At 55.3% G+C, this 16,039-nt stretch overlaps 3 protein-coding genes across 4 annotated transcripts in view; 2 read left to right on the top strand and 1 right to left on the bottom strand.

Annotated features, from left to right (window-relative positions):
* Window positions 1-7,215, top strand: part of PPFIA3 (PTPRF interacting protein alpha 3) — a 29,168-nt gene extending 21,953 nt beyond the window's left edge. Inside the window, exon 30 of the mRNA XM_043600304.1 lies at window positions 6,292-7,215. The gene's annotated coding sequence lies outside the window, so the exon portion shown is untranslated. The remainder of the gene's footprint in view (window positions 1-6,291) is intronic.
* HRC (histidine rich calcium binding protein) lies at window positions 107-4,596 on the bottom strand. The gene is made up of 6 exons (XM_043600309.1): window positions 2,054-4,596; window positions 1,908-1,978; window positions 1,266-1,334; window positions 958-1,012; window positions 448-484; window positions 107-251 (listed from the first exon to the last, which is right to left on the bottom strand). Exons 1-6 carry the CDS (start codon window positions 4,395-4,397, stop codon window positions 215-217), a joined length of 2,613 nt encoding a protein of 870 aa, XP_043456244.1. The 5' UTR covers window positions 4,398-4,596; the 3' UTR covers window positions 107-214.
* TRPM4 (transient receptor potential cation channel subfamily M member 4) overlaps window positions 4,673-16,039 on the top strand; it is a 40,271-nt gene continuing 28,904 nt past the window's right edge. Inside the window, exons 1-8 of one of the 2 annotated variants that reach the window (XM_043600302.1) lie at window positions 5,203-5,984; window positions 6,292-6,359; window positions 10,719-10,893; window positions 11,248-11,428; window positions 11,577-11,740; window positions 11,905-12,088; window positions 15,263-15,324; window positions 15,691-15,882. In XM_043600302.1, coding sequence (XP_043456237.1) covers window positions 5,961-5,984; window positions 6,292-6,359; window positions 10,719-10,893; window positions 11,248-11,428; window positions 11,577-11,740; window positions 11,905-12,088; window positions 15,263-15,324; window positions 15,691-15,882 — 1,050 coding nt within the window. In that variant the 5' untranslated portion in view covers window positions 5,203-5,960. Of the gene's footprint in view, window positions 4,845-5,202; window positions 5,985-6,291; window positions 6,360-10,718; window positions 10,894-11,247; window positions 11,429-11,576; window positions 11,741-11,904; window positions 12,089-15,262; window positions 15,325-15,690; window positions 15,883-16,039 lie in introns of those variants that run through there. The other variant, XM_043600303.1, reaches the window with a different exon arrangement.

Raw genomic sequence — 16,039 nt, 5'->3', positions numbered from 1 at the left:
AGGGAGTGGCCTCAGACTCCCTCAGATTCCTCAGTCCCCAGTGCCCCCCCCCCCCCCCCCCGCGCGCTCCCTGGTGCCCTGAGAATCCAGACCCCACGCCTGACAATGAGGTTTCGGGGAACATGTTTATTCATATTCAGTTCAATAAATATGGCTCGTGGGCAGGGGTTGGAGGGCGAGGGAGGTGCGTCTGCGCCGCAGCCGCGCCGCCGGGTCAGGGTTCCGGAGTTTCCAGCATGTCCGCCAGGGCTCTGGCGAGGGGGGTGCAGGGGTTAGACAGCCGAAGTGTTCAAAGCTCACCCCAGGCACTTAGCTAGAGATCGCTAATCTGCTCATTTTACCGACAGGGAAATGGAGTCCCAGGGTAGTCCACAACTCAGGGGTCAGTGCCTTTCTAAACAGGGCCCTTAAATTGTCCCCCCCCCCCCCCCCCACACACACACTTACTGGTACAGGGAGGAGGAGAAATAGTCGACGTAGCTTCCTGCGGGAGAAAAGAGAAGAGGCTTGAGGGGTACCCCACGGGTGAAATTAGGGGGCCACTTATTCACCGAATCCGGAATCACGACTAGCTCCGCCCCCTTTTTCCTAATTCCTTCCCTCAATTGAATTCCTTCTAATGGAACTCCTTTCAAGGTCCTGCTCCTTCCTCCTCGCTCTGGGCGTTCCCATTCTCCAGGAGCCCGGGTCCTTCCAAGTCTACCTGCTTTGGCCCCGCCCATTCGGTTCTAGACCCACCCTTGAAGCCTCTACCCCTTCCCTACTGGGCCTCAGCATCAGTCCCAAACGCTCCCTCGGCCCAGGTCCCGCCCCTCCGCGCGCGCCCCGCTCCACCCATAGACTTCCAGCCTTGGCCACGCCTCCGCGCCTGGCCCCGCCCCAAACCTCCCGGGCCCGCCTGCGGGGTTTGGCTCCGCCTCCACGGGGTTTGCCACGCTGGGCTTCGCCCGCGCTCACCTGGAGTGCAGACCGTTTCGCAAACCAGCGGGCAGAGGTAGCAGAACTGGCAGTGCTGGGGGCGGGGATGGGGAGAGAGAAGTTTAAGACGAGATCAGGGGCGGAGCCAGGTTGGGGGCGGGTGCCGTACGGGGGCCTGAGGCAGAGGTTAAGGTCAGAGGCGGAATGGAGTGTGGAGTTGAGGCGGCATCAGGGATAGGGGGTTGGGTCAGTTTGAGGACAGAGGCTAGGGTTTGGGACTGTGGGTGCCCAGGGGGTTCCCGGGCATCCTGGGACTTGGTGGAACCTGGGTCCGGGGAAGGTGTCACCTGGCAGTGGTCGCAGTGCTCTCCCATGTTTTCCTCGTCACAGTGACAATTCTCACATTCAGTACATCTCTGGGGACGGGAGAATTCTGGTTTAGAAGGAAACCCTAACCCCTTTTGGGAGCCACCCGCCAGTCCTCCACCCTGCCCCCTGGACAGGTCCCCAACTCCTGACGGTTCATTACCTCTGCCCCCCGCCCCCCTCCCCCCCTCCCCCGCTCAGCATCTTCCTCCAACCCACTTTCCTTCCCCCTTGCTTCCCCTGTTACGGGGCGACACCACATCCCTCTGTCACTGTGGGCTAGACGTGCGGGTGTTTTCTTCGTCCCTACTCCCTATTCTCCTTACAGCCTGCCAGTCCCCAGCCCCATTCCACCTGCCCCTTCCACCCTACGGACACTCCCCTCTGTCCCCATATCTGCAGGTACAGCTCAGACCTCACTCTCTTTTTCCTAGACCAATGCCCCAGCCTCCTCCCCAGCTCCTGGCCTCCAGTCTGTCCCCTACATGGCCCCAGAAGTGTCTTGGTCTGGCACTGCCCCTGCCCCTGCCCCTCCTTTGCTCAGAGCAGTCCCAAGGCACCACCTTAGAGCCCAGGGACGAATTCCAGGGACAGCCTGGATTGGACCTGGGCTGGGGACTCACATTGCAGAAAGAGCAGTAGCCACACAGAGACCCCGGCTGGTAGTTCCCGTACTCCTGGTCACCCTGCAGGCCTGTGGGGACAGGAGAACAGCGGTGAAGCCAGCTGACTCTGTTTCTCCCTGCCCCCACCTGGCCAGATCACTTACCAGTGTCCTCACCACTTTCCTCCTCACTGGAGCCACCTCCAGCCACCTCCCTCTTGGCCAGTGGGTTAGGGATGATGGTGAAGGGGAGCTCATCTTCCTCCAGTCCCTCCTCCTCCTCCTCTTGGTGGTCTTGGCTCAGAGGGGCCTGAACCTCAGCCTTCCCTTCCCTCCTCTCCTCCTCCTCCTCCTCCTCCTGACTCAGGCTGAGGCCGTGACCTTCCTCCTCATCTTCTTCATCCTTCTGGTCCAGGCTGCCATGGCGGGTGTGCTCCTCTCCCTGTTCTGAACTTTCATCATCCTCTTCATGGGAGCTGTGGCCCTCTTCCTTCTCCTCTTCCTCCTTAGAATCTCTCTCCCTCAAATGGCTTCTATCCTTGATCCCCATGTGTTCTGGGGGCTGGGGGCTAATCTCATCTTTGATGGATCCTCTATGGCCAGTTCCTTCATCTTGGTCGCCTTGTTGCCTGTGGCTGGGAGCCTGGTGGCCAAGCTTGTCAGAGACGTCTGCGTCTTCCTCCTTGGGGACCTCATGGTGGTGATGGTCTGGGACTGCTGATTTATATTCATCTGGAAAATCCTCTTCCTCAGTGCTCTTGTGGCCTTGGGGTTGGGAGCTTGCAACGTGGTGGCTGAACTTGACTGTGATCTCCTCTTCCTCCTCCTCCTCCTCCTCCTCCTCCTCTTCCTCCTCCTCTCCAAGGCTGTGAGTATGTCTGGGACTCTGGTGCCAGTGTTCAGTGGACACATCCTCTTCCTCATCTTCTTTGTCTCCATGGCCTCGGTGCCTGTGGGCCTGGTGTCCATACTCAGTGGACATATCCTCTTCCTCATCTTCTTCTCTGTGGCCTCGGTGTCTGTGGCTGGGGATATGATGATGGTGTTCATCTGAGATGTCTTCATCCTCTTCCTTCCCGTGGCTGTGATGCCTGTGGGTGTGATGTCCGTACTCAGTGGAGATGACATCGTCATCATCATCATCAACATCGTCGTCATCTTCTTCTCCGTGGCCCCGGTGTCCGTGGCTGGGGACATGATGGGGATGTTCTTCTGAGATGTCTTCATCCTCTTCCTTCCTGTGGCTGTGATGCCTGTGGGTGTGGTGTTCGTACTCAGTGGAGATGACATCTTCATCATCATCAGCAACATCGTCGTCATCTTCTTCTCCGTGGCCCCGGTGTCCGTGGCTGGAGACATGATGGGGATGTTCTTCTGAGACGTCTTCATCCTCTTCCTTACCGTGGCTGTGATGCCTGTGGGTGTGGTGTTCGTACTCAGTGGAGATGACATCATCATCATCTTCATCATCGTCATCTTCTTCTCTGTGGCCTCGGTGTCCGTGGCTGGAGACATGATGGGGATGTTCTTCTGAGATACCTTCATCCTCTTCCTTCCCATGGTTGTGATGCCTGTGGGTGTGGTGTCCGTACTCAGTGGAGACGACATCATCATCATCATCATCGTCGTCATTTTCTTCTCTGTGGCCTCGGTGTCCATGGCTGGGGACATGATGGGGATGTTCTTCTGAGACGTCTTCATCCTCTTCTTTCCCGTCGCTTTGGTGCCTGTGGATGTGGTGTCCGTACTCAGTGGAGACGACATCGTCATCATCATCAACATCGTCGTCTTCTTCTCCGTGGCCTCGGCGTCCATGGTGGCTGGGGACGTGATGGGGATGCTCATCTGAAGCATCCTCATCCTCTTCCTTCCCGTGGCCCCTGTGCCTGTGGGCCTGGTGTCCGTACTCCGTGGAGACAACCCCTTCCTCCTCGTCTTCATCCTCCTCCTCTCCGTGGCCTCCATGTACATGCCTGATGATATGATGGTGATGCTTGCTGGACACAACTTCACCCTCGTCCTCGTCCTCATGGCTGTGGCTTCTGTGGCTGGGGAAGTGGTGCCCATGCTCGGCTGAATCGTCCACATCTTCATTCTCATGACCTCTGTGCCCACGGGCTTGCCGAGCATGCTTTGTGAAGACTCCCTCATCAGGGACATCCTCCTCTCTGACCTCGTGGTCTCGGTACCTGTGGTCTCGGAGTCCGTGACTGTATTCCCCGGAGACATCTTCGTTCTCTTCTCCGTGGCCTCTGTGGCTCCGGAGTTGATACTCCCTCTCTGTAGAAACATCCTCCTTCTCATCTCCATGGCCTCCGTGGCTGTGGATGGGGTGGCCAAACTCACCTGACACGTCCTCCGAGGGCCCCACGACTCCTGCATTGTTGTTCCAGCTGCTGGGGCCTGGCCCAGCCCCTCTCAGCTGCTGGGTCATGGCAGGGGGGAGGAGCAGGCTGGCCAGGGCGGCCCAGAGGAGAGAAGTGTGCACCCGTGGCCCACGTTGGCCCATGGGGACAGACAGGCAACAGAGCTTAGTCCAGGGCTGGCTCCAGCTGCTGCTGTGGCTTTGCGGATGAGTTCTGGGGTCCTTGTCCCTTTTAGGGTCCTTCTCGTTCTTTCTGTCTGTGTCTCTCCTTCGCTGTGTCTCTCTCCGTCTCTGCCTTCCTCCGGCCCTCACTGCTGGACACCCCTCTGAGGCAGTCTCAGGAGCCCCCTAACCCCCCTCTCGGGCCCTCCCTCCCTAGTTCCAGCCAATAGGGTCTCTCTCCTCCCCTCCCTGTGGCTAAATTTACTTTCGGCCCTGAGTTATTCTGGGTCAGTCCCCGCCTGCCCCTCCCCTCCTGTTCTTCCTCCCAGCTGGGGAAGGGGTGGGTGAAGGGGTCTCTCCTTGGCCAGGAATGGGGGCCAAGGACTTGACTTTGGACTGCCAACGAGTTCACGTTTGGCAGCGGCAAAGGTAATGGATAGAATTTTAGTGGGCCAGGTTGGGGGAGCCTGAGGCATGGGGGAGGAGGGCAGAAGGGACGCATCTGAGAGGAGAGACCCCTCCCATGGAAGACCGGGGGTTAGACTGGGGGGAGCTTCTGGCCAGAATGGGATCCTTTGTTGAGAGAATGGATGACAACATGGAGGCCCTGGACACGGGTGGAGACAATTGGCCCCAACACACGCACCTGTGACCTCCTGTCCCTGGAACTGAGAGCCAAGGGCAGGAGGCCAGGCCAGGCCAGGGCTATAAATACAGCAAGGGGGTGGGGGTTCAGGTTACCCAGCTAGGCCGCAGCTGTCCCTGTCAGAGCCGGCAGGGGACACGTGGCCCTGCTTATCTGTGTGTCATTATCTCCTGTTCCTCACCCTGCCACTACTGCCCTGGCTTTTGGGTCCCCATCCCTCCTTATGGGTCACCCGCTCTCATTCCTGTCATTTAGTTTCTGAGGGTCCCCGCTCCCCCCACCCCAGGATTCTGTCTTCCTGTCACTCTGAACCTCTGCTCTCCACCCAACTCTCCGTCTCTCTCTCTGTCTCTCCCTGAGTCAGTGTACCCGCGCCCCCATCTCTGTTCACCCCTTTCTGATTCTCTTCCTCCCACCTAAATGTCAGTGCCCTCCACCCATGGATTAATTTACCCCTTCTCTATCTCTGGCCTTCCCTCTTGGGTCCCTGTCCCCCTCTTTCTGGTTCCCTCGTCCCCGGGCTCTGAGTCTCTGTCCCTCCTTCTCTGGATCCTTGCCCCCTCTCTCTGGTCTCTGGTCCCCTGTCTCTGTTCTCTGGCCCCTCCCCCCTACTCTGGGTTTTTGTTCTCCCCTTCTCTGAATTTCTGTCCCCCTCTCTCCGAGCCTCTGTCCCCCTGTGCGTCTCCTTCTGGCCGGCCCGGCAGGCCCTTTGCCCCGCCTCTCGCTCTACACGTCCACAAGACTTCCCGCCCCCCAGATCCTGCACCGCCCCCCAGATCCTGCAACGCCCCGGGCTGAGCTGGGAAGTGGCGGATCCGGTTGGTCCTGGGCGGGTCTGGAGTCAGGGTTGGCCCGGACGGAATGTAGGGAGCCGGATAGGTTGCGGCGGCTGCGGCAGCATGGTGGGTCCGGAGAAGGAGCAGGTACAGCGGCCGGACTCCCGGGTCTGAATGAACAGGGAGCTGGAGGCTTAGCCTCCTGGTTCCCGGAGAGGAGGGCGCTGGAGACCCAGATTCTTGGGTCAGACAAAGGAGAGGGTCGTGGGGGTCGCTGGGGGGGGGGGTGTGCTCCGGACTCCTGGGTCCTTGGGGACAAATACGAGGGAGGCTGGGGGAGGAAAGCGCTGGGGTCCCGGACTGCTGGGTTCCCGGGTAGGGTGCGGGGTGGTGGACGACTCCGGGTCCTATAGGACTGAACTGGAGCCCTCCCACCTCTTGTTCCTGTCCCTAGGGCTGGATCCCCAAGATCTTCAAGAAGAAGACGTGCACGACATTCATCGTTGACCCCACAGACTCGGGGTGAGGAACTCGCCCCAGGGACCGAGCCCAGAGCATCCCCGGAGCGTCCCCGGAGCGTCCCGGCCCACCGACCCCACTCACCTACCCCCCCACCCCCTTATGTCATTGCGGACACTCCCAAGGGCGTTCCCGGTGGCGCTCTCCCTCGGGGGAGGGTTTGGGTCCCTGTGGACGCTTCCAATTTCCCTTGCCTGGTCAGAGTCAGTGTTAAAGCCCCAGGGCTTGGTTCTGTTTCTTTCCTGCCCTGCGTCTCCTCTTTGTGTCTCCTTGCCTCCCTTTCTCCTTTGGCTGTTTCTGTTTCATTCATTCATTCATTCATCCGTCCGTCCGTCCATCCAAGAAGCCTTCATTCAGTGCTCCCAAGGGAGCACAATTATCGGGAGCACGGGCCCTGCCAGGGTTCAAATGTCACCTGGGATTGGTGCTGTGTGGCTTTGGGTAAATCATTTCACCTCTCTGGGCCTCATCTGTCACCTGGACAGACAGACAGGCCGCCTCCTGAGTGGAGCATGTATTGTGAGGATTTAAACAAGTAAATGCTTGTGATGTTTCTGGAACAGCGCCCAGCACATGGTTTGCGCTGGAAAAGGCCTGCCATCCCCCCTGGAAGATAGCAGTTACCGCCGTGCGCGGGCCCGGTGCCCGGGGCCACTTGCGTGAGTCCCTGGGGTGTTTGCCTCCCTTGAGGAGCTCCCCGCTTTCAGTGACGGTCTCTCCAGTGGATTCTGGCCTTGTGGTTGTTTTCAAGACAATCTCTGGGGCGTGGGAAATGTCAGCATTCCTAACGTTGAGTGTGCTGTGAACACATTAGCACAGTGTGGCTTGCGATTATGTATAAATAAACAGATCTACATTACTGGGGGGGTGAGTGCTCTAAACCTTTCTGCTGATGGGGAGTGTGGCCAAGGCAGTTTCGGAACCTCTGGGCTGGTGGGAAGAGGACCAGAAGGCACGGAGACAGGAACTCGGCAAGACTGCAGCTGGCCCTGCGGGAACCCCGAGGAGAGTCTGGCTAAGGCTGGAGAGGGGACACAGGGTGTCACTGGTGGCTAGTGGAGGAGGAGGAGCCAAGGAAGTGGCATTTGAAGGGTGAGTTGGAGTTTGACAGTTGAAGGCAGTATAGAGAGAAGAGGTGGGGTGGGGGTGGGGGGTGTGAAGGTGGTTCCAGGTATGGGATGTGCAGCATGTGCGGTGTGGCTGGAGAATGGAGCGAAGTTCAAGGTGCAGGAGGGCTCTGTGGCGGAGGGTGGGGCCGGACGGCTCTGGGCCTCACCGGCCCGGCCCGGACCTTGGCCTGGGGGTGCTGGGGTGCTGTGGGAGGGGCGGGGTCAGCTCTGGGTGTGGAAATACCCGCTGGGACTTGTGTCAGGTTGAATAGGAGTTCTGGAAGGCCCGGAAAAGGCTGGGCTAGGGTCTGGGTGGGACCAGAAGAGGCCTGAGCCAGGCCACAGCTGTGGGGACACAGGGCTGGGACAGGGGCAGGAGCTTGGGGACTGATGGATTTCAGGAGTAAGAGGGGAGTGAGAAGGGGGACGATGGCTCCTGGACCTCTGGTCTGGGACCTGGGAGACAGTGGGATTGTCCCTGAGGTGGAGAATCCAGGAGGAGGAGGGGCTGTGCTGGTAATTTTAAGACTTGGTTTTTTTTTTGTTCGTTTTTGGTTTTTTTTTTCACGGAAGAGTTTTTTTTTTTTAGAGAGAAAGAGTGGGAGAGGGGCAGAGAGAGAGGGAGACAGAGAATCCCAAGCAGGCTCGGAGCCTGACAGGGGGCTCGAACCCACGAATTGTGAGATCATGACCTGAGCCAAAATCAAGAGTCGCACGCTTAACCGCCTGAGCCCCCCAGGGGCCCCGCGTGGAAGAGTATTTTTGAAAACCTGTCTCTGAACACCTGAAAACAAACATGCCACCTCAGGCCACCCCAGTTGCTAGCACATCCACAGGTTTTCTACCTCCTGCTTCTTTCTTTCCCTTGCGTTCCTTGCTTGGCCTCTGGGGGCATCGAGTTTGAGACCCAAGTTGGGAAGCCATGTGGCCCAGGGTTCTGGGAGGCGCAGAGAGAGAGAGAGAGAGAGAGAGCGCGAAGGCCACGAATGATGCCGGGACAAGGCAGCTAGGGAAGGAGGGGCTCCCTGCCAAGGAAAGGAAAGGGTTTTTTAGACTCAGAGCCTTTTAGCAGTGACCAGTGCTATTTAATGATAGTCACCTGAGACCTGAATAGGGGCCATTGTATTTGGGGACATGTCGGTAATTGCTGATGTTATCAGGAACAGTTTCAGCGCTGGTGACTTCACAGAGGAAGAAAGGTAGGAGGTGAGAAGTGCAGAGAGGGAGTCTGCTCACCAGAACTTTCTGCAATGGAGGCAGTGTTCCGAATCCATATCCAATATGGCAGCCACTGGCCACATGTGGTTCCTGAGCACTTGAAACGTGGCCAGAGCTGAATTTTTAATTGTATTTAATTTTAATTTATTTAAATGTAAAGAGCCACCAGTCGGTTAAGTGTAGGACTGCTGATCTCCGTTCAGGTCATAACGTCACAGCTCGTGAGTTCAAGCCCCATGTCCGGCCCTGCGCTGATAATACAGGTCCTGCTTGGGATTCTCTGTCTCCCTCTCTCTCTGCCCCTGCCCCACTTGTGCTGTCTCCCCCCCACTCCAAAAATATATATAAATAAATAAACTTAAAAAAATTATTTTAAAAAGGTGTAAAGAGCCACATGCGGCTATGGTCTACTGTATTAGACGGCTGAGGTTCTGGAACATTCCATGAAGGAGTTTTGCCTTACAGGGCTAGTGGGAAGTAGATGGACGGTAATGAGGGGGTCCAAGGGTGGGGTTGAAACAGGTGAAAGGATCAAGAGGGTAAACTGAGTCATGCCGGGTCCCTGAAGGTAGACTCAGAAATGAAGAAGGATGTGTCCTTCACTGTAGTTCTCTGTGCCAGGAGTTGGGCTGAGTGTATTCTGTTCATCCTGTGTGGATTGATGGCCATTCTTTTATGTGTGGATTGGTCCTTAAGTCGAGCCTGGCTCCACTTAGGTAAATGCGGGTCTCTTCTGGAGTCAGGGACCGAAGACATTTAGATACATTTTCTTTTAATTTTTTTTGTTGTTGTTGATTTATTTTTGAGAGATAGAGCACGAGCAGAGGAGGGGCAGAGAGAGAGGGAGACACAGAATCTGATGCAGGCTCCAGGCTCTGAGCTGTCAGCACAGAGCCGGACACGGGGCTTGAACTCACGGACCGCGAGATCGGGACCTGAGCCGAAGTTGGACGCTCAACTGACTGAGCCACTCAGGCGCCCCTAGATACATTTTCAAGTAAATCCCTCACTCGCCAAACCCATGTCGCTTGCTATTTAAAAGGCAGGTGCCAATCACTTGCGCATTTGAAGCAAAAAGCTTCATCCATGGTTACCATAAATGGAAAAACCTCCGTTTGCCACAAAGAGAAAGAAACAAGCAGGAAGAGCCGATTACAATGAAAAGCAAAAAAGAAGTATTTACCTTCTAACTGGATACTGTTGCCAGCCCAATTTTTGGAGCCTGAGGCCGGCTTCTCTGTTAAGGAAAAAAAAAAAAAAAAAAAAAAAAAAAGTAATGGGTCCCAGCCAATAAACACCAGAGTGAGTTCAAAAAAATAAATATAAAGGGGGAAAAAAAGAGTAATGGGGTGCCTGGCTGGGTCAGTCGGTGGAACGTGGGGCTCTTGATCTCCCCGTGGTGAGTTCGACCTCCACGCTGGGTGTAGAGATCACTTAAATAAATAAATAAGCTTAAAAAAAAAAAGTGTAACAAAGGGTTAGGCGTTAAAGATCTTCTAGCGCCCAGCTTAAGCCTCTCTCCTCGACGGGAATCAGGAGCACTGGAAAAGAAATGACTTTCTCGCTGTGTCATTCGAGGTTATTTAAAGCTCTGTGTGGCGTGTCCCGTGGAGCGGTTTCTCCGCCTGAGTCTGGTAGGCAGCCTTCATTTCAGAAAACGCTGTGTTGTTTCCCTGACGCCTCATAATTCCTCGGAGGAGGCTGTGTTACCGTTGTCTTTTGATTTGAGGAGGAAACGTGGGCTCAGAGAGGTGAAGCCCAAGGCCACGCAGCTGCCCCCCCCCCCACAAGTGCTCTCTGGATCGCTCTGAATTTTCCTTGTACTGATGGCCGCTGGCCCTTCTCCCTGCAGGTAGCTGTGAGGGTGGGACCCTGTGCTTGAACCACTGCGGCTTCTGTCTGGTGGGCAAGTGGCTCTGGCTGTTGTTCCGCCTCAGGGTCAGCATGGGCCGTGGGGCTCTTCTGCAGGAAACTTTAATAAGAGTCCCGGGGGACACCCCTGGGGTTCATGGTCCCCCATCCCCCTCCTCCCCAGAGGAAACTTGTGCCAGTGCGGGCGTCCCCGGAGTGTCCACCCGTCAGTGGCCGTGGAGGATGCATTTGGGGCAGCCGTGGTGACCGTGTGGGACAGTGACTTGCACACCACAGAGAAGCCGACGGATGCCTACGGGGACCTAGATTTCCTGGGCGCCGGCCGCAAGGCCAGCAATGTGAGGCTTGCCTGTCTGGGCGGGGCTGGGGTCCGGGAGCGGAAGCTGCATGCCTCGGGGGTTCTCAGAGTTAGAGTGTGGGGGTGCCGCAGCTGAACGCTGTGTCTCCCCATTTCCCATCCCTGTCTTCGCTTCTCCCTGGATCTCTCTCCCTCCACCCCTGTCTGTCTTTTCTAAATCATCCTCCCTCTCTCTGGGTCTCTGTCCCTCTCCCCCTACTCCCACCCCCACCCCCCATCTCTGTTCTCTGGGTCTCTGTCCCTTTCTCTGTTTCTGTGCCTTTCTCTCTGGGTTTCTGTCCCCTCCTCTGTCTCTGCCCCTTTCCCCGTGTCCCCTCCTCCTGTGTGTCCGCAGTTCCTCCGGCTCTCTGACCGCACGGATCCAGCTACAGTTTACAATCTGGTCACGCGCACGTGGGGCTTCCGGGCCCCGAACCTGGTGGTGTCAGTGTTGGGGGGGTCAAGGGGCCGCGTCCTCCAGACCTGGCTGCAGGACCTGCTGCGACGCGGGCTGGTGCGGGCTGCCCAGAGCACAGGTGACTGAGGCTGGGCGGCCGCTGCCCATCCCCCCCGCATCGCTGGCATGCGGTCTCCCCGCGGCTCTGCATGGGTTTTTGTCTCACTCTCTGTCTCTCCACACCTGTGTCTCTGGACCTCACCATCACTCTCCGTGTCTCCCTGTAGGGGCCTGGATTGTCACCGGGGGGCTGCACAGGGGCATCGGCCGGCACGTTGGTGTGGCTGTTCGAGACCACCAGACAGCCAGCACCGGGGGCACCAAGGTGGTGGCCATGGGCGTGGCCCCCTGGGGTGTGGTTCGGAATAGAGAGCTCCTCACCAACCCCAAGGTGGGACCCAGAGTCTTGGAAGAGGAGGGGGCTGGGAATCCTGGGTCTGAGGGAGGAGGGGCTGGTGTCTGTCCTCCTGGTCCTGATGGGAGAAACGCTCTTGTCTGACCCCTCGCCCCCCGCCACCCCACCCCCACTCCCCCCCACCCCACCCCCCACCCCAGGGCTCATTCCCTGCGAGGTATCCGTGGCGCGGTGAGCCGGACGATGGGGTCCAATTTCCGCTCGATTACAACTACTCGGCCTTCTTTTTGGTGGATGACGGCACCCATGGCCGCCTGGGCGGGGAGAACCGCTTCCGCTTGCGCTTCGAGTCCTATGTCGCCCAGCAGAAGACGGGCGTGGGAGGTGAGTGGCTGCTTCCACTCGGGACAGCGGCCCGAGGCTCCCGATCCCAGTGGTCCAGTCTCGTTGAGGTTTGGGGATTGAGGGACCGAGGAATTACCTCTGGTCAAGCGTCTTGTCCCATTATTTGCTCTGTTTTGAAAAATCTTTATCTCGAAATGTAAGCTACACAAGAGTGGATGGCTCGGGGGAGGTTTTACACTGACCCCGCGTGGGCAGCCCACACCCAGATCAAGAAATTACTGGCCCCCAGAAGCCTTCTCCTTCCTGCACCCGAGGGTCACCCCGGTCCTGCTCTTAGGGCGTGGAATGGTTCTGACCCTGTTTATGCTTCCTGTGAATGGATTCCACCATCTGTACGTTTTGGAGTCTGGCTTGTGATAATATTATTTCTGTGAGATTCATCCATATCATTGCAGGAGTTGTAGTCTGTAAATAACCCATGGGTCAAAGAAGCCAGGAAATATTTTCAACTGCATGATAAAAAACATATCACATATCAGCACTTTGGGGATGCAGCTAAAGCAGTATCTAGAGGGAAATTTGTAGCTTTAAAATGCATAAATCGAAAAAAGAAGAGGGGCACCTGGGTGGCTCAGTTGGTTAAGCATCCAACTCTTGGTTTCACGTTTTTTATTTATTTTTGAGACAGAGAGAGACAGAGCATGAATGGGGGAGGGGCAGAGAGAGAGGGAGACACAGAATTGGAAGCAGGCTCCAGGCTCTGAGCCATCAGCCCAGAGCCCGACGCGGGGCTCGAACTCACGGACCGCGAGATCGTGACCTGAGCTGAACTCGGACACTTAACTGACTGAACCACCCAGGTGCCCCCCAACTCTTGGTTTCAGCTCAGGTCATGATCTCATGGTTTGTGGGTTCGGGCCCCACATCGGGCTCTGTGCTGATGGCACGGAGCCTGCTTGGGATTCTGTCTCCCTCTCTCTCTGCTGCTCCCCTGCTCGCTCTCTATCTCTCTCTCAAAAATAAATAAACAAACATTAAAAAAAGTTTTTGAAAGAAAAAAAAAAAGAAGAAACACTGAATATCAAGAGTTTAAGGCTCCAGTTGAGAAAAACAAACAAACACACAAAACTTAGAGGGGCCCCTGGCTGGCTCAGTCAGTAGAACCTTGGGCTCCTGATTTCCAGGTTGTGAGTTTGAACCCCACGTTGGGTGTAGAGATTACTTAAAAGTAAAATCTTACAAAAAAATTAAATGAACAAACCCCTAGAACCAGAATAGCAAATCAAACCTGGGAAAAGTAGAAGCAAGGAAATAATAAAGACAAGGGCGGAAATCAATAAAATAGGGAAAGGGACACCTGGGTGGCTCACGCAGTTAAGTGTGGGACTCTTGATTTTGGCTCAGGTCACGATCTTATGGTTTGTGAGATGGAGCCCCGCGTCGGTCTCGCATTGACAGTGCACAGCTTGCTTGGGATTCTCTCTCCTTCTCTCTCTCTGCCTCTCCCCTGCATTTGCACCATCTGTAAATAAACAAATAAGTAAGTAAGTAAGTAAATAAATAAATAAATAAAATAGGAACAAATGTGCAGTGGAGAAAATCAACTAAACCAAAAGCTGTTTCTTTGTAAACATTTTTTATCTTTTAAAAAGTATCCACGGAATTCTTGGCTGGCTCAGTTGGTGGAGCAGAAGGCTCTTGATCTCCGGGTTGTGGCCTCCAGCCCCATGTTGGGCGTAGAGATTACTTAAGAACAAAATTAATCTTTTTTTTTTTTTTAATGTTTATTTTTGAGAGAGAGAGAGACAGAGCATGAGAGGGGTGGGGCAGAGAGAGAGGGAGACACAGAATCGGAGGCAGGCTCCAGGCTCTGAGCTGTCAGCACAGAACCTGATGCGGGGCTGGAACCCATGACCCGCGAGATCATGACATGAGCCGAAGTCTGACGCTTAACTGACTGAGCCACCCAGGCGCCCCAATTTATCTTTTTTTTTTTTTTTAACTTCTCTCTCAAAATAAATAAACATTAAAAAAAGAAATAATTTCTTAAAACAATATTTGTTTATTTTCAGTGGAGTTTCCAGTTTTCTGAGAGTATAAACCATGTTTTCTTCCAATAGATCCCTTTGTCTTTTCCAGCTCGAAAAAATACGAGTTTGTACTACAGTTTTACTTTCTTGCGTTATTACATTGGCTCAATACTCACGTATGAGCGTGAATAGGAGTAATGTTGTCTTGTTCGTTATTTTAATGGGAATAGAGTTAGGAGAAAACTATCCGAGATGATTTTGCTGTTGGGCTTTGGGAAAGGTCTTTATTGTATTTAGGTAGTCCTTTCTTGGGCACCTGGGTGGCTCAGTTGGTCGAGAGTACAACTTCCGCTCAGGTCATGATCTCAAGGTTTGTGAGCTTGAGCCCCGCACGGAGCTCACGGCTGTCAGCTCGGGGCCTATTTTGGATCCTCCCTCTCTGTGCACCTCCCCCGCTTACGCTCTCTCTCAAAAATAAATAAAAACATTTAGATAGTCCTCTTTCTTTTCTTTTTCTTTTCTTTTTTTTAACGTCTATTTGTTGTTGAGAGACAGAGAGACACAAAACGTGAGCAGGGGAGGGGTAGAGAGAGGGGGAGACATAGAATCTGAAGCAGGCTCCAGGCTCTGAGCTGTCAGCACAGAGCCCGACGCGGGGCTCGAACTCACAAAACTGTGAGATCATGACCTGAGCCAAAGTTGGAGGCTTAATCGACGGAGCCATCCAGACGCCCCTAAAGATTTTATTTTTAAGTAATCTCTACACTCAACATGGGGGTCGAACTCAGAACCCTGAGATCAAGAGCCTCTTGCCCTACTGACTGAGCCAGCCAGGTGTCCCTAGATAGGCCTTTCTGTTCCTTATTTCCTTCGTCTTTTGTTTGAACTTCATCCTTTCTTGGCTCCTGGGCCATTAACCAATTATAGGAGTGACTCATACCATAAATACCTGCCTCAGTCAGGAGTCCAGGAGTCCGGGCCACCAGCCCCTACTCCCCTGGCAAGCCGAAATTGACTGCCCCTCCCAACGTGCTCAAAGATAGGACAATTCCCGTGAGCCTCAGGACACAGGATTACACAGCAGCCATGTTTGTCCCGGGGACTCATGGGAAACGTGGTTCTTTCCCATCCCTGGCAAAGGCTGATAGGAGTTGACCAAGCTTCCGGCTTTCTCTCTCCTCAGGGACTGGAATTGACATCCCTGTCCTCCTCCTCCTGATCGATGGTGATGAGAAGATGTTAAAGGTATAGGGGCCCGTGGAGCCCCTGGGGGCCTCAGTCGGTTGAGCAGCCGACTCTTGATTTTGGCTCAGGTCACAGTCTCACGGTCATGAGATCGAGCCCTGCATCAGGCTCTGTGCTGAGCATTGGAGCCTACTTGAGATTCTTCCTCTCTCTCTCTCTCTCTCTCTCTCTCTCCGGCTTGCACTCTCTTGCTCCAAATCAATAAATCAATAATACAGGTGTGGGGGCCCAGACACCTGGGTCTAAGTGGGGGCCCTGATTCCTGGCTCCTGAGACTTGAGGGGGGGGGAGGAGGCTGGGGATCTGGACTCTGGGTGGGGCGAACACCTGCCTTCCCGCACCTGACTGCCCCCCTTTGTCCTGTAGCGGATAGAGAATGCCACCCAGGCTCAGCTCCCCTGCCTGCTGGTGGCTGGGTCTGGGGGAGCTGCAGACTGCCTGGCGGAGATTCTGGAAGACACTCTGGCTCCAGGGAGAGGGGGGAGCAGGCCAGGTGAAGTCCAAGATCGGATTAGGCGTTTCTTCCCCAAAGGGGACCCTGAGGTCCTGCAGGCCCAGGTATGATACTGGGGGTCCAACTCTGGATCCTGAGATGGGAGGGAGCTCCTGGGTCTTGAGAAATGAGAATGCTGAGGACTTGGAGCCCTGGATTTCAGGGAAGAGGGGAATGGAGGCCCAGACTCATGGATTTGGGGAGGAGAGGCCTGGGGGCCCA

This window comes from Prionailurus bengalensis, chromosome E2 (genome assembly GCF_016509475.1).
Source record: "Prionailurus bengalensis isolate Pbe53 chromosome E2, Fcat_Pben_1.1_paternal_pri, whole genome shotgun sequence".
Lineage (NCBI taxonomy): Eukaryota > Metazoa > Chordata > Mammalia > Carnivora > Felidae > Prionailurus > Prionailurus bengalensis.
The sequence above is the reverse complement of the archived record's forward strand: the minus strand, read 5'-3'. Positions and strand labels throughout refer to the sequence as shown.